This window comes from Dermacentor silvarum, chromosome 3 (genome assembly GCF_013339745.2).
Source record: "Dermacentor silvarum isolate Dsil-2018 chromosome 3, BIME_Dsil_1.4, whole genome shotgun sequence".
Lineage (NCBI taxonomy): Eukaryota > Metazoa > Arthropoda > Arachnida > Ixodida > Ixodidae > Dermacentor > Dermacentor silvarum.
The window spans coordinates 120,451,282-120,476,655 of NC_051156.1; the positions used below are offsets into that span (position 1 = coordinate 120,451,282).

Genomic DNA, 25,374 nt, shown 5'->3' on the forward strand with positions numbered 1-25,374 from the left:
GCATGGTTGCATGTGAGCGGTCTCTTAAACCTGCCTGTTCGCACATGAAAAATTGGGTACATGTTGCGTACGAAGCGGGAGTCATTTCCAAAGTGCCGCTCGCATGCAACTGCGCTTACATTATGCACCGGTGCTGGAATCAGAAGCTATGGGCCGGTATTTTTGATCATGCACATGCCATAGCCCTCGCGCTCTCCCAAACACAGGTTGAAGTCATAGTTTACCGACTCCAACAGGCGGCCGCAACTTCGCTAGCGCAGAATGCATGCCACTACGCTCAAGATAATAAATCAAAGCCGCCAGACCAGATCAGTGATAATCATCTGGGCGCCAGCTCATCACGGCATTCCTGGCAACGCGGTCGCCAACCACGTGGCTCGAGATTTGACCCCCCGAGCCGACGCCGAGGAATCTGAACCCGAGCGCATGCAGCCTCTAGTCTCATACCAAGACATCACACAACACTACAAGCTAACCGCAGAACATATGCACCCCCACACAAGTCACTACCTAGAGAGCAGGGGCGATTCCTCCGAGCTCTACAGGTTAACGCATTCCCCCACCCAACCAGAACCACCTCACTAGCCCCCTACACAAATTCTCTCCGCCATGCCGCTTCTGCGCAGAGCCCGGGTCCCTCTGGCACTTAGTAGGGGGCGGCAGAGAGGCACAACTCATACTCCGAACCCTTACAAAACCAACGAGCTTTGGGAGAGAGCCTTGGCCAGCTCCAACCTCGAAGACTCAGCAACGGCTGATTGCGAGGGTCTAGTGACGTGGCCCGAGCTCAAGGCATTCTGGAATGAGGACGCCTCTCAAAAGCTGCATTTACACATTAAGGATGTTTATTCTCTCTCTCTCTCTCTCAGAAGCTCTGGGATCAGCCTAATAAATGCATAGGCAACTTGGCTGTGCACTGCACGAGATGCGGTGCACACCATCTTTCACACAGCGCGGAAATCGTCCTCAGAAAGAAAGCGCAAAGTGACGAGAGTGATGTGGGAACCATTTTGCCCAGTTGTGGCTGGTGCTGAAGCCTGGCGTGAGCGAGGCGTCGGTGGTCTTACCCTCATCGTCACTCATTTCCAACATAATATCAGCTCGATATGATTCAAGTGTGTCACCTTGTCAGTTCTGATTCATTCTGATTATCTTATCTCCACCTTTATAGCACATATAACCACAGCCAGCTGATGATAGTGTCTATACGGGTATAAGTTCTTCCGTCTTGTGCACCAAACTCAGTTGACATTTCGCGCTTTCCATGTCATGTGTTTTTGTTTCCACTACCTTTGTGTGTCACAGTGCCTGCGCCAGCACAACTAACTATGAAGTAGTGAGTCAGAATATCTACTCGCCACTTTATTCCTTGGAAGAGGAGTCGCTCTTGGGCTCCATTTTCTGCAGCATGGAGCCTATGCTACACAGCAAAAATTTTTACACCCAAAAGGGTGTAAAAAGGGTGTATTTTAATTTTAACACCCTTGCTTACACCCTTTCACACCCTTTTGTCATTATTTTACAATACTACACCCTATATATAGGGTGCGTACATCTTTTGCACCCTCCGATTGGCACCAAGGGTGTTTCTTTATGCTCAAGAAGGGTGTAAGTGACGCACAAATATGTATGCGTACACACATGTGTGCGCATGCGTCTTCGACAAAGGCTATATATAACATGCCCAGAGCATTGGTGATAATAAAGGCGCTTTATTCGGTAATACAGTGTTCAAGGCAATTCATGTTAAGTGTATCTATCGTAAAGTATTAAAATCCATATGTACTTATTGCAATCGGCTAGCTTTCATTTTCAATTTAAAGAGCATGCGGTAATTACAAAATTCAAGTCAGCCTGTACGCAAAATGCACCCAGTAAGTGCGAACTTGGTGAGCGAATCAAGTTTTTAAGATATTCCTTCGAAAGTGCTTGCATGACGTTCTCCTTTCTATTTTTCGAGAAAAGCTTTTTGGTGCATATATGTGGAACACCAGTGCATTATGCGACACTATTCAGGTGTATATTTTGCGAGGCTGGTGCCGCTGACAGCATTCCTGTCAAATGGCTAAACTTCACATATTGTCTCGCTTCAATATTGAAATAACAATATGACCTATCAAAATATTAATGAAAAAGTATTTTTATGGATATCAGTCCTCGTAAAATATACGTTCTAACATTGATAAAAAGTTATGACACAACTCATTATTTACCCGTTCATTACATGCACCAACCACCCCAAATTAGCACTACACTAGATAGATTGCAGTGCACTGCATTGCAACACAGGGGCACTGGGGTTTGCCATCCCCAGTAGGAAATCGGACGCTTGTCTGGTTGACTTGCTTGCCTTTCCTCTCCTTGCTTTTTCTATCTCTTTGAACAAACTGCACTACCTTGTCGAAGAGGAAGCGTTATCCTCTTTCAGAGTTAAATAATTTGTCGAGTAATAATTTTACAGTTCCAGCAACTACAGCATAAACTGGAAAACGAAACCGAATCTGATTTGTTCTCCGTGCTCACAGAGCGCGGCACCAGGTGGCACCGTGCGCTGCGCCTCCGGTCTCGAAGGATCTAACAAGCGGTTGATGCAGCTGCGAATGTGTAGTCAGTCGGCTTTTATCGTTTTATGTTGTGCAGATTGTTAGTTCACCGTAAATATGTCTTGATTTGTACTCAAGAGTGGAGCAAGGCCTCAAGGAACAGAGATTGACGCAACGGGAGCGAAGAACAGAAGCGATGGATGGTTACGCTGGTTGACTCTCGGCATGTTCAAAATGGCGAAGTTCCGAATTTGTCGCTGTGTGACGTGCGCGTGTGTGGTCGTGGTGTGCCGTCATAGCGCGGGGATATTTGTGCTGAATGTGTTTCACTTCGTCTACAAAACTCTGCATGCAAACTCTGCACGCAAGAAGTCGTGTGTTCAGGTGCACGTATGTGCATGCTTGGATACGGAAAGCCTGCCCTCAACGGTAGCGCTAAGCTCAGCCGTGTTGGCTCAGCGCTACCCCCTCAACGGATGTTCGTCTACGTGCTCGTAACTTGCTCACGAGGTAAGCCCGTTGTCATCTTGTTTGTATGTGGTAAGCCGGCGTCGCGATCAGAAATATTGTTTAGAAAATGCCAGTAAACGGCGTCTTACGGCAAAAAGGACGCGTGAATGGGAAAAAGGATTACGTTCGGGGTAGATTATTCGTTGGCGTCACCTATTCTCGCACGGGCGCGTTACCTCGGATGGACATACTCACGCCTGCGGCGCTCGTGCTGTATCAGTCATGCCGGATTATATAGCTTTCTCGCGCCTCTACCTTCAAAATAACATCACTGATTTTCCCGGGGGAGCAGTAGGGGCCGTAGTGGAGACCGGGGCTACTGTCCTGGAGCAGTATTTTCGCTCATGCCAGCCTTTTCGTATGTGTTAAGCTTCTCTGCAGCCTAAATTGTTTGCAGTTAACTCTGCATGACATTATACTTGCTTGCATAAGTGTCACAGCTGTCACCCGTTCGTCGTTGGCGCGAAGTCAATCGACGGGGTAAACAAGCCGGTTGGTCGCTCCGTATGCTCTCCGTGACATTTCAAAACATATTAACTCAAAGAAAATGCCTAAACTGCTCCCCCGAAAAAAATCAGTGATGGTATTTTTAAGGTAGAGCGCCGTAAGGCGTGAGAAAGGTATGATCTGGCATGACTGACCCGCAGGCGCGGGAATGGCTGTCCGAAATACCGCGCCTGTGCGCGGAGAATAGGTTACGCCAACGAGGAATTTACCACGTTTGATCTACATGGTAGTGCGGTCCCCTCGATCGCGATCGAAATTTTCTGTGTGACGATTATAACCTCTTGGTTTGTGATTGCTATATTCAGCACTTTTATAAAACAAAGATATTGTTGAATCAAAGGTAAACAGAGGTTTTACAAGTAAAAAAGAACAAGAATTTTGTGCAATTGTATTGCATATGTCCGTGCGACCATTGAAGCTAACACGAATTGTCATCTGTTTACAGACCTCCTTGCTGTTGCAACTCTGAGGACAATTGCTTCAAATGGGAAGGAACAACCAGCAGTGCCAGCGCTATTTGTACATGAGGACGTAAGTTCCTTCACATTTTTGTTAATGAAATCGGATCTAAACAATGCAGTAATTCCTCAAACGGCTTCAATCGTAGAAACAGTTTGACAACTGTATAAAGATCCGGATGCTTTTCTTTAAATGTGAACTGACATGCTACCTAATTTCACCAGCTATTTATTCATTTTTATTTATTCATGCTACCGGTAAAGGCCCTCAAAGGGAGTGTATTACATATGGGGGGGGGGGAGGCGATACAATGATTAATAAGTGCTGTACATGTTAGGAAGAACAACAACAATACATGTCAATATACAAAACGTAAGGATGAACAAACGAACAATTTTGAACTGCTCTTGCACTCGATGTGAGGAGCATCTATGCTTCAAAAATGACCTTGCTTGGATTACATGGGTTATTCGAATAATGCTGGGTTGTGTTAAGCTTCTCTACAGCCTACATTGTTTGCAGTTAAGGCTGCATGACATTATACTTGCTTGCATAAGTGTCACAGCTGTCACCCGTTCGTCGTCGGCGCGAAGTCAATCGACGGGGTATACAAGCCGGTTGGTCATTCCGTATGCTCTCCGTGACTTTTCAAAACATATTAACTGAAAGAAAATGCCTAAACTGCTCCCCCGGGTAAATCAGTGATGGTATTTTGAAGGTAGAGCGCTGTAAGGCGTGAGAAAGGTATAATCTGGCATGGCTGACCCGCAGGTGCGGGAATGGCTGTCCAAAATACCGCGCCTGTGTGCGGAGAATAGGTTACGCCGAGGAATTTACCACGTTTGATCTACATGGTAGTGCGGTCCCCTCGATCGCGATCGAAATTTTCTGTGTGACGATTATAACCTCTGGCTTTGTGATTGGTATATTCAGCACTTTTATAAAACAAAGATATTGTTGAATCAAAGGTAAACAGAGGTTTTACAAGTAAAAAAGAACAAGAATTTTGTGCAATTGTATTGCATATGTCCGTGCGACCATTGAAGCTAACACGAATTGTCATCTGTTTACAGACCTCCTTGCTGTTGCAACTCTGAGGACAATTGCTTCAAATGGGAAGGAACAACCAGCAGTGCCAGCGCTATTTGTAGATGAGGACGTAAGTTCCTTCACATTTTTGTTAATTAAATTGGATCTAAACAATGCTGTAATTCCTCAAATGGCTTCAATCGTGGGAACAGTTTGGCAACTGTATAAAGATCCAGATGCTTTTTTTTAAATGTGAACTGACATGCTACCTAATTTCACCACCTATTTATTCATTTTAATTTATTCATGCTACCGGTAAAGGCCCTCACAGGGAGTGTATTACATGGGGGGGGGGGGCGATACAATCATGAATAAGTGCTGTACATATTAGGAAGAATAACAACAATACATGTATAAATAATAAAAAACAGCAATTAAATCATAAGTCAATATACAAAACGTAAGGATGAACAAACGAACAATTTTTAACTGCTCTTGCACTCGATGTGAGGAGCATCTATGCTGCAAAAATGACCTTGCTTGGATTACACAGGTTATTCGAATAATGCTGGGTTGTGTTAAGCTTCTCTACAGCCTACATTGTTTGCACTTAAGGCTGCATGGCATTATACTTGCTTGCATAAGTGTCATAGCTGTCACCCGTTCATCGTCGGCGCGAAGTCAATCGATGGGGTATACAAGCCGGTTGGTCTTCCGTACTCAAGCGAACAGAGTGAAAGAGTGAGAGTCGTGAGTAAACAAAAAAAACAGATATTTATCGCCAGATAAGTATACACAATTAATGAAATAAAATAATAAAAAAGACAATACAAACACACCTGGGGCGCTATAACATAAAATGATTCCAAACAGTATTGATTGCAAACTCCTGATGTCAAATTTACATAACCACCGATGCAAGCATCGGGCGGTGACCCGCGGCGTTGTCTGAACAACTCAATCAAGCACTCTCCTCGTTTATAGGAGGTCACCTTTGTTCGCTTTGAAAACCAATAACATTGCTTATACTCAGCGGTTTTTCTTATCTAATTGGCTGACAAGAGGAGCACGCTCTAGTGGAGAGGGTTTCGATGGGGCCGAGCCAGCACAGTGAAAATAGATAACCGCATGAAGAGGGTGGTGCCAGCTTCTCCGATTGGTCCGCTTCGCCTTACTTAGCTTGCGGTGGCTGGTCGAAAATCGCGGCAGCGTGCAATGGAAGAATAAGAATGCCGCTAAAATGGATCCTCAGCAAGGAAGAGTTGGCAGAGCGATGTTGTATGCATGGCGAAAAGGCTCGATAACGTTTTACTCATACACAAAAATGTTTATCATGCGCAAATAATTACATGCTCACTGGCAGGTACGAGTAGCGAGAGCCTGAGTGATCCGTGGGCAGCCATCTTTTATTCCTTTCGGAATGGGGCAGTCTGTGGCTATTAAGAGAAATTTTCCGTTTTATTCGGCATAATTCATTTTTTTTCGCATACACGTCACTTTGACGTGGTGAGTTTTCGCAGTTTTGTGAGGTCGCGTGACAGATAGGCGAAGTGGGCGTATCCAGAAAACATTGGATAATAGCAGAGGGCTAATGGTGAAAAGGCGTCGAATCAGGAATGATTATTTTTCTTTTGTGCGGTTTTATCATGCATAATCAGTGTGTACACGTTATATCAGATGGGGAGCTGTCGCGGTTTTCGTGACGTGACGTGACAGACAGGCGAAGTTGGGAGTGGCTTGAAAATGTTTTGACCAATCGTGGAGGCTGATTGCAGAAATTGGAATCAAAACAGTTTGGAATCTTTTTACGTTATAGCGCCCCTGAAACACAATGATGACGGAGAAATGTGATGAGCAATTAACAATACATATACATATGAAACAGGGCGCGGATCAAATATACAAGAATGACACATAACAGCATTTCACTAAAATAATGTTCAAAAGAAAACAACGATGTCATACGCATGGCCGGGCAGCAGCAAGACCATAAACCGTGAAGTCGGCGCGCGAAGCTTTCCGCAAGAATGCTGGCAGGCCGATCTTGCTGAGGTGGCTGCAATTGCTGGGCTGGATTTCCCGGGAGTCTAGATTTGACGTCTTCTCTTAAGCAGGTTGAGCTAACTTAAGGCGATCTACCGTGAGCTTCGTTGCAGACGTTGGTTTTTAGTCTCGTTCGTCAACTAGTTCCTCGGAATTCCGACGTGGCCAGGCAGCCCAGGAGATACTGGACGGCACTAGCCCCCTGATGGCTTCTCAGCAGCACATAGGTTCAGCTTCTAGACTAATTAGCTGGGACCAAAACGTGCACTTAAATAGCCTCTCCTTTCTCTAGTTCCCTATGTAGGGCAACTGCCGGTATGCAGAGTTCACCTAATTCATGACTCCCCCCAAAAGTCTTGGCCGTGCCCCTTTCAGCATGGACGAAGGATGGTAGATTGCCCTCTCTCCAAGGTCGAGCCCCGGCACTGCATGCACCACACGGACGCACACCTCTAGGTCCGTTAATCGGCGTGTCGATGTCTCGAAACGAGATGCCACCCCGTGGGGCCACGACATTTTTGACGCCCGTTAATCGGCCTGTCGCCTTCTCGAAATTATACGCCGCACAGTGAGGACACGACGTTTTTTTTGGCGGCCGTTAATTGGCGTCAAAACCACTCGAAATCTCTCGAAAATATGCCGCTCCGTGACAAGCATAGCAACCCCTTTATATTGTGCTTACACAAAAGCATTAATATACTTTCATGATCAGTAAGCTTTCTTTGTTGTCATTGCAGGACGAGAGGGTTCCACTCACCCCCTGTGTGGTGTATTCTGGCCACAACCTGGAACAGGCAGAGTTTCTCCACCTCTGTGTCAACAAGGAGCGGCTGTTCATGGTAAAAAATGCGGAGGAAGGGGTCATCGCAATCATGAGTGCATTTTTTGTATTGAACATAGTATATGGGCCTAAATACTTCAGCACCAGTGCAGTACTGGAACGATTGTTTTTTGGTTTGAATGTAATAATGCCAAGTGGTTGTTACAAAGTTTGTGAACAGAGTTGTGCAGGCAATGCGACACCGAGGTTCATGTACGTTACCATACGAATGCTAGCCTGACAATTTTGTGCAATAGCTTGAGCAATAGTTTTGTGCAATTTTTAATGTATCATTTTCTTTCTTTTTGATCACGATAATAGCATGATCCAGTAACTTCTTCCGCTGCTTGTGCCAACCACCTATAGACTGCACCTTTTTTTGTTCTGATGACTTGACAGACAATGTAATAGTGCCCAAGTGTAGGTCAGCAAAAAACAAACGTGGTGTACTGTAGTCTGCACGTACTTATCGAAAACGTTGCTGGGTGTTGCTATTGCTGAAAAGATTACAATACGTCTAGTTCTAATGAGGTCTGCCTTAACATTAATGTGTGTGAAACAATTGTCAGCAGTTTTATACAAAGATTATAGCTTGCTTGCTCTTCCTTAACATAGTTTGTTTATGAAACCTATTTGCCAGCCAGGGAACAATGGGAACAATGTCCCAGCTTATAAGTACTGCATGATACAACTGTTAACGTTTGTATTCCCTTATAGGGCACATCAACACTGGCAGCCAGTGCTCAACTTTTCGTAACATGCTGCTTGGTCAATATTTTATATTTTGCGCATGTGTTGCATTGTGTAACCTTTCCAATACAAGTGAAAGTTTTTGTGGTTTGACTGTCCTTTTATCAACTATGTTTTATGCTTATTATGTATAACTTAGCAGCTGAGGCCTGACATACTAGTCAAAACGCAACAGAGTATCCAATTTTTATAAGGTTTTACAAGGTTTTTACAAGTTTTGGATTGTAAAACAATGTTGCGTGGAACAATTATCAGGCTGAAGTACTGTTACATTGTCATGAATACCGGCATCCTTTGCTTAACCTTTATGAATCTGCTGGCAGGCTGTAGTATCTTTAGCTCGTTTATTTTTTGTACATGTGTTGCCAATGCCTCATCCGAGTGAAAGCTAGTCGCTTATATACTACATATACTGGTGTTTCTACAAAGAATTTACGTAATATTTAAAAATAGCCGTTCTGAAGTACAAGGACGGCTCGTTAGAAGACAGCAATGCTGTCAGTGGTGCCGACCATGGGTGGATGGCTGATATCTGGTATTAGTTGCTAATTAACAATGCTAATATATCTTACTTTTAGTTTCAGCAGACTCATTGTAACCAGGAAATTAAAGCAAGCTCTCTGCACAAGACATGTGAACTTTTGGATCTGGAAAAATACAATTACTCGCAGAACTGTGGCGTGATGAATTTAGGCTGTCTGAGCACGCGAAACTGAAACTGAGATGCTGCTGAAACTCAAGGCAACATTTTGCTTACGTCGCCCAGAAGCGGGCTACCAGCACACTGCACGAATCCCTATTGCTGCCCACTGTTGGGTGATGTGAGCAGAACGCCCCCTCGAAGGGCGCGTCTGTGCTCACTGTAGCCTCGGGTACAGTTTCGCATGCTGTGATAGCCAAAGTTCATCGTGCTGCAGTTGTGTGGGTAATTGCATTTTTTCCAGATTCTAAAGTCTATATAATTTCCCGATTACGATGAGTCCACTCAAACTAAAAATAAAATGTATTTTATTTTTGTTATTTAGCAATTAATTACCATGTATCACCCATAACCTCGTGGTCGACACTGCTGGTGGCATGTCTCCAAAGGAACCGTTGTTTTATTTCAGAACGGCTGTTTTTACATATCAGCAATGTGTTTGTAGAAACACCCTTACAGAGTTGTGTGATATTACTGTTGAACAAATCTTATTGTGTACTCAGGTGAAATATGCACAGATGAAGAGCAGATATATATGTGGTGTCACCTCTGTTAATGTACTATAATTTTTTTGTGTGAAGGCCACCACACAGTTTTTTTTTGCAAATGGCTGCTCTGCTTTTACTGACTCGTACTCTCTCACTTGTACTCAGTATACACGTATATTATACCACAGATATACTGTGATCCATGTGAATTACTGTGATCAGTTGCAAACTATATATTGTTAACTGCAGTGATACTTTACAAATAATGTTTGTATTTTATTGCTCCTTGTATGAAATACAATAAAGTTCATTCACATTTTCTTTTCAAATTGTTACATATAGGTCTCATATATATGCTTCACCATTTAGTTAAGCTTTGCATTTTTGTACGAATGCAGCAGTGACTTCTTTTGCATGTCCATGGAGTGAAGCAGAATACATATTAGCCAGAGATCTAAGACATGCTAAATGTGATGTTTTTGTGTGTGTATAGTGCATGTGTACGATACGTATAACTTGTGTTTGAATTGTATAGCTTGAGCAGATTTAAAAAAAAGTGATACATCTCCGATGACTGAGACCATGATGCATATTGAACTCCTGCATGAGACAACATGCACTTTTCAAAGCACGGCTCATGGAATAATATTTTAAATCTCCACATGCATTATACATATATATTGTTTAACTATAATTTAACTTTAAAAAAACATTTAAGTTCAGGCAACTGTAAGCAATATACCATAGGTCTCATTCATCTATAAAGTGTTCCACTTTAAAGTTCGGTTCAAGCTATTTGACATCTGGTACAGGGGCTGTACACCCATCTGGCACCCTCCACAGTGGGTGTTAAATAAGGAAAAATAAATGAAGGGTGTAGCTGCCACCCTTCGGTTGGGGTGTTTTCACAACACCCTACAGTTTCTTTACATGGGCACCCTTGTTTTAGGGTGTGCCGAAAAGGCACCTTGTAAAATAGGTGCTAACTTACACCCTTAGGGTGTCGTCTCTGCGACAAGCCTATTTACACCCTTCTGGGTGTAAAAACTTTTACTGTGCATGGAATAATATTTTAAATCTCCACATGCATTATACATATATATTGTTTAACTATAAATTAACTTAAAAAAAACATTTAGGTTCAGGCAACTGTAAGCAATATACCATATGTCTCATTCATCTATAAAGTGTTCCACTTTAAAGTTCGGTTCAAGCTATTTGACATCTGGTACAGGGGCTGTACACCCATCTGGCACCCTCCACAGTGGGTGTTAAATAAGGAAAAATAAATGAAGGGTGTAGCTGCCACCCTTCGGTTGGGGTGTTTTCACAACACCCTACAGTTTCTTTACATGGGCACCCTTGTTTTAGGGTGTGCCAAAAAGGCACCTTGTAAAATAGGTGCTAACTTACACCCTTAGGGTGTCGTCTCTGCGACAAGCCTATTTACACCCTTCTGGGTGTAAAAACTTTTACTGTGCATGGAATAATATTTTAAATCTCCACATGCATTATACATATATATTGTTTAACTATAAATTAACTTAAAAAAAACATTTAAGTTCAGGCAACTGTAAGCAATATACCATAGGTCTCATTCATCTATAAAGTGTTCCACTTTAAAGTTCGGTTCAAGCTATTTGACATCTGGTACAGGGGCTGTACACCCATCTGGCACCCTCCACAGTGGGTGTTAAATAAGGAAAAATAAATGAAGGGTGTAGCTGCCACCCTTCGGTTGGGGTGTTTTCACAACACCCTACAGTTTCTTTACATGGGCACCCTTGTTTTAGGGTGTGCCGAAAAGGCACCTTGTAAAATAGGTGCTAACTTACACCCTTAGGGTGTCGTCTCTGCGACAAGCCTATTTACACCCTTCTGGGTGTAAAAACTTTTACTGTGCATGGAATAATATTTTAAATCTCCACATGCATTATACATATATATTGTTTAACTATAAATTAACTTAAAAAAACATTTAAGTTCAGGCAACTGTAAGCAATATACCATAGGTCTCATTCATCTATAAAGTGTTCCACTTTAAAGTTCGGTTCAAGCTATTTGACATCTGGTACAGGGGCTGTACACCCATCTGGCACCCTCCACAGTGAGTGTTAAGTAAGGAAAAATAATGAAGGGTGTAGGTGCCACCCTTTGGTTGAGGTGTTTTCACAATACCCTGCAGTTTCTTTACATGGACACTCTTGCTGGAGGGTGCGCCGAAAAGGCACCTTGTAAAATAGGTGCTAACTTACACCCTTAGGGTGTCGTCTCTGCGACAAGCCTATTTACACCCTTCTGGGTGTAAAAACTTTTACTGTGCATGGAATAATATTTTAAATCTCCACATGCATTATACATATATATTGTTTAACTATAAATTAACTTAAAAAAAACATTTAGGTTCAGGCAACTGTAAGCAATATACCATATGTCTCATTCATCTATAAAGTGTTCCACTTTAAAGTTCGGTTCAAGCTATTTGACATCTGGTACAGGGGCTGTACACCCATCTGGCACCCTCCACAGTGGGTGCCAGATGGGTGTACAGCCAAAAACACCCTGAACTAGAACACAATGCATAAATAAATGTTAACAAAAATGTACAACCTAATGACTCAATAAATATCCTTAACTTCGCCTCCGTTAGTCTTAGGCCCTTCCTACCCCAAAGTCTGGCATCACTGGCCTACTGTAGTGACGATAGAGGAAAGTCTTTCTTACGAAAGTCCGTCGATGCGCGTATTTTCCCGGCCGGAGTCTTGTAAACTCTTCGATGTGGTTGTTTCGCCGACCGTCGCATAAAGGTTGCTGCGTAGAAGTCGGTCTTTCAACGGGCTCGTCTCGGAAGCCTGGGTAACCCGGTCGCTGCTGCTGACGTGGCCGGGAGAGGTGACGGGTTAGGCCTAGCGACGTCCTCGGCCGCTGCTTCCGTCTCGCTCCTTTCCCGAGTGCCGACGTGGCGTTCCGGGGATCATCGAGCGTGCCGGTCTGCCTTGGAAGAGGGGTCCTTTCTGGGGTGCCCGGTCCTGCCGTGAGAGGCTGCAGCCGGTCCAGGAGCCTCACTCGAACTTGCCGAGGCCGACGGCCACACCATGGACGGCCAACGTCACGGACTCGGCCAGACCCCCAAGTCTCCCGTCGCCAGAGCGGTGCTGGCGATGCGACCTTCCTGGCCCGGAACCACGTCGATAATGCTCAGACAACGCCGTTTCTCCTTCGATCACGCCTCGGGTCACGCGCCTCGCGCGCTCGCGCCGTTCAGAACGCTCCGCTCACATCGTCCTTGTCTTCTTTTATGGCGCCGCCGGCGCCTTACTCATGACAACATCATGACATTTGACGGCGCTTACTCACACTCATGTATATTTTGATCGGTAGAAAGAGAATACGCTATATTATAAAACTGCGAAAAGTTGAAGTTAACAAGATTCTAGCAGTTTTGTTGAGCCACGACGGCCCGAACACAACAATTTACCTTGAAATTCGCTACCTCCCGATGACGTACCAAAGCTGGGATTTCTTCGTCCGATATGCAAAGCCTGCTACTACATTTTCTCACGCTCCTCCTTTGGTCTAGTCAAGATGGCGTACATCGGCTAAATCTGTGTGTCAACAAGCGGGATGGTGGCGTCATTCGTGCAGACCACCATTTCATGCAGCCTAGAAGCTTGCAATCTGTTTGTCTGAACTTTAAAATGACAACAATGAGAAACGTTTAACAGGTGAGGAAAGATGATGTATCCTGCGAGAACGATATTATATTTAATTTCATAGCCATAGGTTAATTTATCGAAGCCAAAATAAAGGTCAATGGTCCATTTTTATTTATTTTTTTATTTTGCGCCGCAACCTTAACGCCGGCATCTCATTCTTCCGTCATGGGTTACAAACTATGTTGTCAAATTCTGAGAGTTTTGCCAGGATGTTGTTGAACCTTGCTCATTTCTGTAGTTTACTCCTTCAGAATACAATGAACCTGATACATATCGATAGAAATATTAACTAGGTCTGAGTAGATGCCGTGAGAATGCGTGACGTGAAAACGAGTTAGTACGGAAACTTCAGGGCGTCGTTGCCACCCGTCTTTCATTCTTACATTGTTTTTTCGGGCTTACCAAGCCGGCTTCCTTTGTTACAGTTGCTTCTTCCTTGTTATACAAGGGTGATTTACTAATACCGCTCAACTTAATTTTCTGTTCAGCATCCCTGCATCAGTCCTACTATCGGAAACGCGGCCATTTTGGTTACGGCAAACTATAGACTTGTGACAAAGCCTACCTACCGAACTTTTCATGTCGTTTATTGATAGAAATTGGAGATTTATTCTTATTCCGCCCTCTTATACAACGAAATTAACAAACAAATAGAGTTTTGACAGAACACCGTATGAGTCTTAACTAATTTAGCGCTTCCGCTCGCTGTCCTTCTACGGGCATATATTGACAATCACACCAATACATTACCTATGCCGTGCGTGATACGTGTTTACATCGCTGTGCGCTTCCACTATTCTGACCGCGTGTGTCCTCCGCGTACATCGCTTTATGAACAAGTGCGCTGTTAGCCATGCATACGGAGTCGGGGCGCCCACCTGTTTCTCGATGATGTTGAAGCGGCGCGCCATGTGCCACGGAGCCTGAGGCAGCAGTCGGGATTCATAGTTTGGCCCGAAAGGAAAGTGCCGTCCCGCTTCGAGCACCGTTTGCAGCGGCAGCTCGGTGAAACAGCTCGAAGAGCTCTGGTTCTGGCTGCAGCCCACGGCCTCGGCGAAGGCGGCCGGGCTCGCCGAGTGCACTCTGCGCGTTTAGAGGAATGGGATTTACGCTACGAACGACACACTCTGAATGTCAGCGTGCTGAAGTTAGGTGACTATCGATGTTAAGGCAAATCGATCGCAGCGTGGAAGACGGGGGCAGTGATATACACGCACACGACGCCGACTTCCAACAATATTTATCAGTGATGCAAACACCACATGAAAAAAAAAAAAAAAAAACTTCATCATATCCAACGTAAGGGTGGAAATCTCACTTCAAAGGCTTTGTGCTAACGATTCACTAGGCGCTTTTATAAAACCTTCAAAAGTATTTCATGTGCGTGATCTCTACTAGTGTCAAAGCAAGAGGCGGGTAAATAACGCAGAAACTATCACACTTCCCAATAAAGCCTGCTTCTACAATTGTGCCCCTTTCTATTGCTTTCTTTGTTTCTGCGCACACCTGTACTACCAATTAACGTTGTAGGAAGAGAGCACTGTGTGTTTTCGTTTTCCTGTCCACGTCATTCAAACTGTGCTTGTTTTTTCTATGAATTAACTCGCCGAAGCATGCACACCATTGTCGATAACAAGGTCACCACTGCATTATTAGTTATATGCGTGTATGTAGGATGGAATGCAACAGACCGGCGTACAGGCATTTTCACATCTTTGTGACGTTTTTAGTGCTACAAATTGCCTCTCGAATGCATTGACTCACAAACTACCAAGATCACTTTAATTGTATAGATCCGTCAGCTGCGGTTATGAGCGGGTTGGCTAGGTGTTCTTTGGAAAATGCGCGCATTAACTTACAGGAAACCAGAAGACGCCGACTATCATTATAATTAGCATCCTCCCGTGTTCCCAGTCTTATGTACAACGCACCCGTTTATCATACGTTCATTGCTGCACATGCTTGCATGTTTGTTATTGATGCATTGACGCAAAAGCGTCTAATGACCCACTGAGCGAAAACGTCGGCGTGTGTCGTTTGTAGCATAGACACTTCAGGTAAATTCCCATTGGCTGCGACGCGACGTCACGTGCGCGTCTCGATGGAGCACAGCGGGTCAAATGGAATACCTGCTGTTCCGCTAGCGCGCCAGGTGTTGCGTGAGGGGAGAGAGCACCGCCGCGACGCCACATGACACTTGTTCTCCCTCTCGGAAGTCGGCGCGCGGCCCATATCTTTTTCTTTCAACCCGACTAGGCTTAGCTGCTTCGTGTGCCTACCGGCCTTGGTGGGCGCTGGTGCTTCCTCGGTCTCTCGTATCGAAGGACGTCTTTGGGATGCGGCGTTGGCGCGGCAGGCTGCTGCTGTTTGCGGGCTCGGGCAGAATGTTCCGCCATTGTACATTGCTCGAAGCGCAAATCTCTAAGGACTGCTCAGCAGCGTTCAATTGAACAATATTTATTTCGCGTTGACAAATCATAGAAAAGCGTACTTTTCCTCGTAATTTTTGTCAGTTATTTCGCACGCCTTCGTTTACATTGAAAAAGCATCTCGATCAATAGTGTCGTGTATTTTAATTGTTATATTATATATATATATATATATATATATATGAGTGACAGAATTATGCCAAGCTGTGCAACAAATGAAAGTCGTTGCTGTCTGCTGACATAAGCCCGTCGGCCAGATGCTTCGCTTTGTGATGTTCTACGCGAGCGCGGCATTGTGCTGCGCAACTACAGAAGCAGTATATACCTTGGGCTGCCAGGAGTAATAACATAGTTTTCAGTTTTACAATATAATCATTTCTATCGGGAAAATATAGGCAACTAATAAATACCGTGCTTCAGTACTTTCCTGCAGAAGGGTATGAAAGACTTCGGCCGGTTGGTGTATCATAGTTGACATATTAAGGACCACCACTAGAACGAAACACTCGTAAAGGAGCGACCAGCATATTGCGTTCACCAGCAATTGCAAGAGTATCATCCTCTTTTCTTTGAGTATTATACATGTCGAAACAGCAAAAACGCCATCACTACTTCTAAAAAAAAGAAACATATTAGCTATCGCGATACGTCTGTCAAGTTTTCTCAACCAACATTTTCCGCGCCCTATAAAATACAAGACAGGAAAGAATAAACTCGGTATGTTTTCTAGTCAGCGCAACGTGTGCGTCGTTCTTTTCTGTGGGCGTTGCCGAACCGCTGGTCCTTCAGAACCTGAACTAATGTACAGGGCTATTTTGACGTGGCAAGGTTAACGTATTCTTTGATAGCGTTCTTGCTTGGAGATAAACAATGTAATGTTCACTTTCCAGTCAGTCGAAAAGCACAAAGCGTATTTTTCATCTGAATTGAAGAAATTCCCGTGTTTTTAGACCAACTTTCCATGTATCTTTTTTCAGCGCGCTGAAATCCTCACGTTCATAAACAAAAGAAGCAGGAAAAGATTTGCAGGGCGGAGCAGCTCCGCAAATATTATCAATTTACAAGTGTGGACCGATGGCATTGAGCACAGCTGCATGGCTTCATTACAGCGAAGATGGCAGTTTTTGCAAACAGAACCGCCCAAAGCTTTATATATGAATTTGACAGGTGTTCCAAGAGCCCTAAATGATGTAGGGAATTTAAGCTTCGTTGTAACTAGGAGGGAAGTGAGGGATGGGGTATGGGTGATGTTAGGGGTGATATTTGTGAAAGTGTAAAATATGGAGGCAAAGTTTGGGTTTATAAATTATGGGCAAAACAAACCAATGTAATCGGGAGTAATAAAGTATACGGGCGCTTATTCAGGTTACTACTAACAAACAGACAGAAGCTTTCATCCGCGCAGAAGGCCTCACTATCTATCTATACATATATATATATATATATATATATATATATATATATATATATATATATATATATTACGAACGTTTAGCTGGTTAGGTTTTAAATAGTCGCTTCACCATGCAAATAGCAATTTACGACTTGTAGCTGGTTAGTTCGAACGTGTATTCTCGGAAAAAATTATGAGAATGACCTAAATTATACGAAACATTCATTCGAAAAGTTTCAGACCGAATACTTCAGCGCTTCAGTTATTTTGGTCCTTCAACGCATAAAAGCATGTTTTGTTAAAGAACTAAGTGAAACAAAAGTGCATTTCGAACCAAATGTCACCAAATTTGAGCAATACATTATAAAGATTAGAATTGTGCTCTCATAAAAAGCACTAACATTCGACCCAATATTGGCACCTAAATGGCGCGAAGCTTTTCTAGTTACCGAGGCAGCTGCAGCAGCAAATGAGACGATCCCACCGTCGTCGCTGAAAGCTCTCGGCTATCGGCGTCGCAAGGACGAAAACGATGCCTGATGGTTGTCGAGAAAAGAAAATTGATGAGAAGTGTTTTGGCACAGATAAGTGCGACACGTGTGTAAATTCACTTAAGATTTCATACCAATTGCGTATCAGTGGAACATCCATTCTTGGTCATCCATTCTTGGTCACCCAGTGCCAAATTGGACTACATTTGGGCACAAACCAAGCGGTACATACGCGGTCACCTGACTTGTCTACTGGCAAAACAGCGGTTAGCACAGACGCGATGGCGCAAGTTGGTCATATATATATATATATATATATATATATATATATATATCCGCAAAAGTACCCGGTGAGGAAACCACGACGAACGCCAGGCTCCAGGCAAGAGGCGAAGAAAGCTTATCTCTACTGTAAAGCCACGCTTTCCTTGCTACAAAAAATTTAGGGTGCAGTAACTCTTTCGAGATGATTGGCGTCTTTATTGCTGTTAGCAAACTACCTTATGATTGGTTACAAATTGTTGATGAAATGCTTTACGACACGTAACCAGTGACACCTGCACCGTGTCCCATGTTGGCATCAAACATATTTATTGAAAATCGGCACATATAGAGTGCGAAATACCCTGGTACCCAAATTGGTCCGACGGTTGGTTTTGAACTCGGCTCAGACAGGACAGCAGCGTGATGCTCCGCCCTATTGATCACGGACTGCCTACTGACCTAAATTATCGGGACACACCGCAAGCTGGGCGAGGTTCCCAAAGAATCCTAATAGCAAAAAGACACCGGTATACGGTTTGTTTGTTTGTTTTTTTTACTTCGAACACTTTTTTTAAATACCCACAAATGCTACTCGAATCATATCACCACACAATAACTGTGTGCCTACACGGACACAATTTACAATGACAACCAAAGCAATCAATTCAATAATTAAACTGATTGCATTATATACTTCTTAGCTACAAAATTTGTGGCACATGTTTATGTAGGAAAGTTGAAGGAAATTGTCCTAAAAGTCTAGTTTCGTGTTTGAACAATTTAATACCGCCGTATTAACCGAAATAATTACCCTCGAATTATTTGTTGAATTTACCTGCTTACAGATAAACAACCCTGCTAAGCACGGCTCGCGGTGCAACCCTCCCGTGACGTAAAAGGGTGGCGAAAATTGAAGCTACACGGCGCGATAAAGCGGTCCACCTTGTCTCTGAGACTGGCGGGACTAGGCATCCAATCGGGATTTGCGCACAGCGCCAATCGAAATCAGATCGCGGGAAGGGGGAAGTGCGACAGCAGCTTCATTTTACGCCACCCTGCTACGTAACAGGTGGGTTGCACCACAAGCTGCCCTTCGCAATTATATATAGATGCATACATACATACATACATACATACATACATACATACATACATACATATATATCTCATCATCATCAGCCTCTATTTTATGTCCACTGCAGGACGAAGGCCTCTCCTATACATAGGGTTTTACGTGCGAAAAACCACGATCTGATTCTGAGGCGCGCCCCAGTAGAGGCCTCCCGTTTAATTTGAACCACCTGGGGTTCTTTAACGTGCACCTTGATACAACTCCACGGGTGTCCTCGCATTTTGCCCAATCGAAATGCGGCCGCCGTGGCCGGGTCCCGCGACCTGGTGCTTAGCAGCTCAACGCCATAGACATTCAGCAAGCACGGCGGGTCACGCTTCGCAGTGCTGCGTGCGTAATCAGGTAAGCTCAACAAATAGTTTGAGACCAATTATTTAGGTTTACTTGGCCGTTTCGAAATGCTTAAGCACGGAACTAGAATTTTATGACGATTCCCTTCAACATTCCGATATAAACACTTGCCGTAAAGTTTGCAACTAAGAAGCTATTCAATGTAATATGTTTAATTAGTGAATAAACTGATTTAATTGTCCTTGCAAATGATGTCCAATTGGGCAGTAATGTATAGAGGCGTGGTTCGAATAGCATTTGTGGGCACTTTAAAAAAATTGCAGTTTCGACGGAAAGGCGACATCGATTGCGATAGCAAATTAGTGGACAGCTATACGAAGTAAGGACAGTAGCTTTATCGGCCGTATCAGCTTGTAAAGATACGCATACTAATCAAATTAACAAGCATGGTGTCAGGCGCACAAGCAAACACGAACGCATCTCACTCTATGACCGCGGAAACTCACTGTCAAAACGCTGCAGTGATGAAGTGCGGCAGCAGCAGCGAGCGAATTGGCCTTCCTGCCGCGTCTCGCATAAACGTGAACTAAGCGGTGGAAACACAGCGCACGCCGGACTGCGCACCAGACGCAGATGGCTTTCAAGATACAGCGCACGACCGCCCGGGCCGCGCGTAGTAGAATACCCCTCATCCCACCCCTCCCTACCCTACTCCCAGAGCATTGCGCGCGGCGGAAGACGGCGCGCTGCCTTCCCGCTTTCCTCCCTTGCGTTCGCGAGATTGAGCCGCGATAGCCAGCAACCTTTCGCCCACTTTCACTCGCCCCCAGCATATTGCGCGCGGCGACGATTTTACCGGCCTTGGACTTTATACGGAACCTCACGGCGAAGGCAGAAATGCGCCTGGAACGTCCATATAATTGCTATAGAAACAAAAGAAGTGTTTGAAGTGAAAACAAAACTGCTAATTATACTGTCGAGAGCTCGTTCCGAGCAGCACCAATGGCTCAGCGTCTACGACATGGTGATGCTCAGCAAAAGCGGGCAGCATCAATGCATGTCCCCACTGGGAGTGATGCATTGGGAGTGAAATTCGCTAACACTCGCATTTCGTTTGGCTGTTAATTTGGAAGCGTAGGCCTACAGTAGCATTTTCATAGCCACCTGCCTACTTGAACTCATATTGATTTCAGACTTATACGCGATTCATTAAGGTGGCGTGGTCCTTCAGCGAATAGAGCGTCATGGTGCTCGGCACGATCTCTCGGTACTCGTAATCCAGATGCTGCGGAATACTTTGAATGGACCCCCTTATATTGAAATGTTGCTACACGTATGTTAAAGGAAGTGAAGTGATCGAAATAGGTGCACGTTATAGTGTCTGTGTTGACGTTGCTGCGCACCTGCCAAGTCAGCTGTGCGCGCGCATGTTTGTTGCACCCCCTGGTTCGTGTACCCCTGCACCCCCCGACTCCTGTGCCGCGTTATCTTCTGCGTTCCCTTTCTTAAATCCTTTCACCACTGCAATATATATATATATATATATATATATATATATATATATTGCAGCGGTGCCTTCAATAAATTTTGTTCCACCACCAGCTAGCGTGTCGTTGTGCTACTGCCTGTCGCAGCCGGTTAATACAGTGCAGAACCCCTTTTCTACACCATGTCTAAGCAACCACGCATGTTTGTAAGAATAAACCCCGTCCATCATTCAAGCAAGTAATTAGTCAGAGAAATGATCAATTAATCACCACACTCCGTGAACCATCACGTTCGACTTGAGAGACAGTAGAGCCCTACTGTTGAAATATTTTGTTTATTTTGGGCAGCCAGTGATGTTTGGTTAAGTTTCACGAAGGGCCTCATCGCCAAGACGGCTCTGACATGTGCAGGCGCGCGAGGGCTAACGAAATTGATGGCACAATAAACTAACCACCGACAATTGTTTTTTTTATATATATTTCGAAAAATCAGCTGTGTTGACCTGACCCCTCCTTTTTTGGTTTTATATCTGAACGCCTTCCTGCGTAGAAACCAAAGTAACAAGCGCGAACACAGTAGACAATTCTCTGAATAAAGTTCAATGCCTTCACACCAGAACTACCGCTACCAAACGGACAGGTCCTCTTACGGCACGGCACGACAGGGCCGTGCCGTAAGAGGACCTGGCGTTGATAATGTGTGTTCTTCGGTTCCACCTACAATACAAATAAACCTAGGAAACCCTTTATCTTAGCTTTATCTGTTACTGAACATTTCCATCTTATACATCGGCAGCCTTGACAGGTTATGTAATGTCTCGAGCGAAGCCAAAGCGAATTGAGAGGAGCGATCGAAAAACGAATAAATTGACGTGCATGCCCTCGCATCCTTTAACATCGACGCACCATCCCCGATCACCAGCCGAAGCGTCGATAAATGCCGGCATCTGCATGTAGTATGTTGACGGTGGCATCGTAAAGGCTGTTGGATGTGTAAATGTGGGGAAAATGCTTGTCGAATGCTAGCAAATGTACAAATTTCAGGATGCACGTACGGCTAAGCGCGTTTGTAACGCCTATTTTTCGCTGGGTGTTGCAATACAGGAACGCCAATTTGAAGTTTTACGAACACGTATGGAATTCAAGTTCCTTCGTTTCAATCTTGCCAAATAACTACAGAGTCTACAACACAGGCTTCGCAGTGCCAAGTCAATAAAGATATCGTCGCTATGTAGTTACCTTGTGAATACCCTTAGGGAACGTACGCATGAAACAATTGAAAATACTTCTGAATACGTCGTGGTATCACCCAGCTAACCTGCGGAACGGGGACTCGCTGTGCAGGAGCATACGCTGCGTGCGCCAGCGCCACACCGGGTTCGTACTGACAAGATGTGCGCCAATGGACCACGCGCCAGTGGCAGCACCCATGAGGACCGTGTTGTTCCAGTCCCCGCCGAACAGGTCCACGTTTTCCTTGCACCCACTTTGTCGCCAACTCCTGGTCGTGCAGTGCTAGGTTGCCCGGCATCTCGTGGCCGTCTGCAACCACCGATGCCACCAATTTGCGGTCATTAGACTTCGGGATACGAATTGTGTCCACTTTTTTGCCTAAATACTGCCAAAATTAGCAATATCTAAATGCTCGGAGGACATGTAGAATAAAGAACTGTCGTTCTCCTACAGTACAAATGTCTGCTAAGTTCAATAGGAAATGACAGCGAGAGAGAGAAAGAGAGAGAGAGATAAAAGGCAAAGAGTTTAAAAAGAATAATTGTCTGGTTAGCAACTATTCGCTGGCGGCAAGGAGACAGAGCAGGAAACATGTGCCGAAATAGAAGAGTAATAAAAACAATTTGCCCGTACATCCACAATAAAGGCATCTGAGAACAATCAGTGTCTCGTACAGTTCCGATACAAAAAAAGGCAAAAAAATGTTTCTCTCTTTACAGCAAATAATTGTTTCAATTCGCTTAAGCAACTCGGGCTAATAACGGCTAGAATTAAGATTACAAGGAAAGAGGCAGCTCGTACTTCTAACATTAGCGGTCAGGCATGAAGCGCCACGAAATTATAGAGGGTGCCTTCCGTGATTGATCATCACCACGGTTGATGGGTTAATTTTTACCGTCATTATTTTGAGGGGAGGTGGAGGGAGGGGCTTTCAGGATATTACAGCTAGTAAATACACCATTATAGTGGATTTGACTGCAGCTATCACATTGGTTGGGGTGCATACGGCAGGTATTACCAAATCCTGACCACTCTCGTTGAAATGAAAAGTGTACAATAATTGCATTCTACCGGTGCTAACATATGGGGCAGAAACTTGGAGGTTAAAAAAGAAGCTCGAGAACAAGTTAAGGACCGCACAAAGAGCGATGGAATGAAAAATGTTAGGCCGAACGTTAAGAGACAGGAAGAGAGCGGTGTGGATCAGAGAACAAACGGGGATAGCCGATATTCTAGTAGAAATTAAGCGGGAGAAATGGAGCTGGGCAGGCCACGTAATGCGTAGGATGGATAAACGCTGGACCATTAGAGTTACAGCATGGATACCAAGAGAAGGGAAGCGCAGTCGAGGACGCCGGAAAACTAGGTGGGGTGATGAAGTTAGGAAATTTGCAGGTGCAAGTTGGAATCAGCTAGCGCAAGACAGGGGTAATTGTAGAACGCAGGGAGAGGACGTCATCCTGCAGTGGAGATAAATATAAGCTGATGATGATGATGACGATCACATCAACCGCGAAGATATTACAGCCTCCTAATTCGAATGTCACTGCATTGTGTTTGTAAATTGATGTTACGTTTAGCAATGGCTACTTTCAAAGACACGCATGAAGCCGCTTGAGTCTTCCTTTGTATTACACATTCCTCAGAGCACTTCTTCACGGTTATGTCTTGCCTCGTGATGTCATTAAGGACGTTGCTGATGTTGCAATGCGTAGTTTTCGTTCTGCGCTGAAACTATACCTTGCGAAAGTTCCCCACCACAATCCCAGTTAAGGTCTTGCGTGCGAGTCCACCGACTGGTGCGCATATGTTCAGATAACATGGCGTCGGCAACCTGACTTTCCTATTTATGTCAGCGAATCCCTGCCATGTCGCCTATCACTGCTGGCCTCGTATTGTGAACATTTTCCGGCAATTTGCATGTAACCTGGGATCTTATCTTATGACCCATTCCCCCTCAAATCTTTCGTAAGGTGCAGTACTCTCTGTTTAAACGAATCTTTACCTCAAAGTTAACTCCCATTTTCCTCTTGAAGTGCGCGTGAGACGCAGAAATGCTGCAACCACGTCGCAGCTAAACCAATGGTAATGAAATTTGCTGCACCAAACAGGGAAAGCTGAGTTATACAGACGGCAGCTGGCAGATTCTTGATTTAGCGCCGCAATTTGGTTTGGAAAATTCCCAGAAATTGACAAGTTCAAAAACACTGAAGCGCGAAATTTACAAATCCGTAATTCACCAAAAATATTTCTCTGTTTTGGAAACAGTATCTGTGAGACCACCGGAAGCGGGAAAATGCGCTATTAAGTTTACAGCTCGCGTAAAATTCTTACGCGACCTACAAGAGTTTTGCAGAACTTCTATTCACAAATCCCGTGGTATATACTGTATTTGAGGGCAGTTTATATTGCACACATTTTGTCCGCTTTAAATTTCTCCACAAGTGCAGTGGACCTAATTTAAATATTTTTTTATTGCAGAGTTACAGAGTTATAAATTTGTCTTCATTTAGTTAACTTTACTAATAGTCAAGCAATTGTTTTAAAGAACTGATAGATAAGATAAACAATCTAGCCGCTGGCTTCGGTAGACTTTAACTTTTATTTTCAAGTGCGACAAACCACATCAATATTGGTGCAGTGGATGCTGAGGAATACAGTTTTGCCGTTCTCATGCAGGTCATTTAAGAAGAACTTTCAGGAGCTCCCATGTTTACTGCCCTATATTTCACCACTGCAAACCATCTTCATTCCAGGGCAAGAGTCCCATGCGGAGTGTTTGTGAGCGTGATCGGGTGGTGTGAGTGTAAATTCGTCCATGCGGGAACAGCAGACTTGTGTTGGAAATGTGTGAGGAACTTTACCAGAGGGTTCTACTGCACACGTCTTGAACGCTTTTAGTGCTAAGCTGACTGAACAATTGCTAAACGTGACGATTCGACTAATATGCTCAAGCCCGGTGCACGCTGAAGGCATATTGGTCAAGCTCTCCACACCGTTAGTCAAACTGAATGCGACTCTGCTTGAGGCAGTGCGGTGTTTGCGTCTCCTTGATGTAAATTGCGTGTTTTAAAGAGATAACTTTCTTG

General features: G+C 44.3%; 1 protein-coding gene across 10 annotated transcripts in view; it reads left to right on the plus strand.

The window, feature by feature from the left end:
- The first annotated feature begins 1,442 nt into the window (after positions 1–1,442).
- Positions 1,443–25,374, plus strand: part of LOC125943964 (uncharacterized) — a 61,772-nt gene continuing 37,840 nt past the window's right edge. For 2 of the 10 annotated variants that reach the window (XR_007466025.1, XR_007466028.1), the window contains exons 1-2: positions 1,443–3,053; positions 4,006–4,091. Coding sequence is in view for 2 of the 10 variants with exons in the window: in XM_049663595.1 (XP_049519552.1) it covers positions 2,936–3,053; positions 4,006–4,091; positions 7,829–8,152 (528 nt within the window). In the remaining 8 variants the exon portion in view is untranslated. Of the gene's footprint in view, positions 3,054–3,699; positions 4,092–5,092; positions 5,179–7,828; positions 8,759–25,374 lie in introns of those variants that run through there. The other 8 variants (XR_007466023.1, XR_007466027.1, XR_007466024.1 and 5 more) reach the window with 7 other exon arrangements.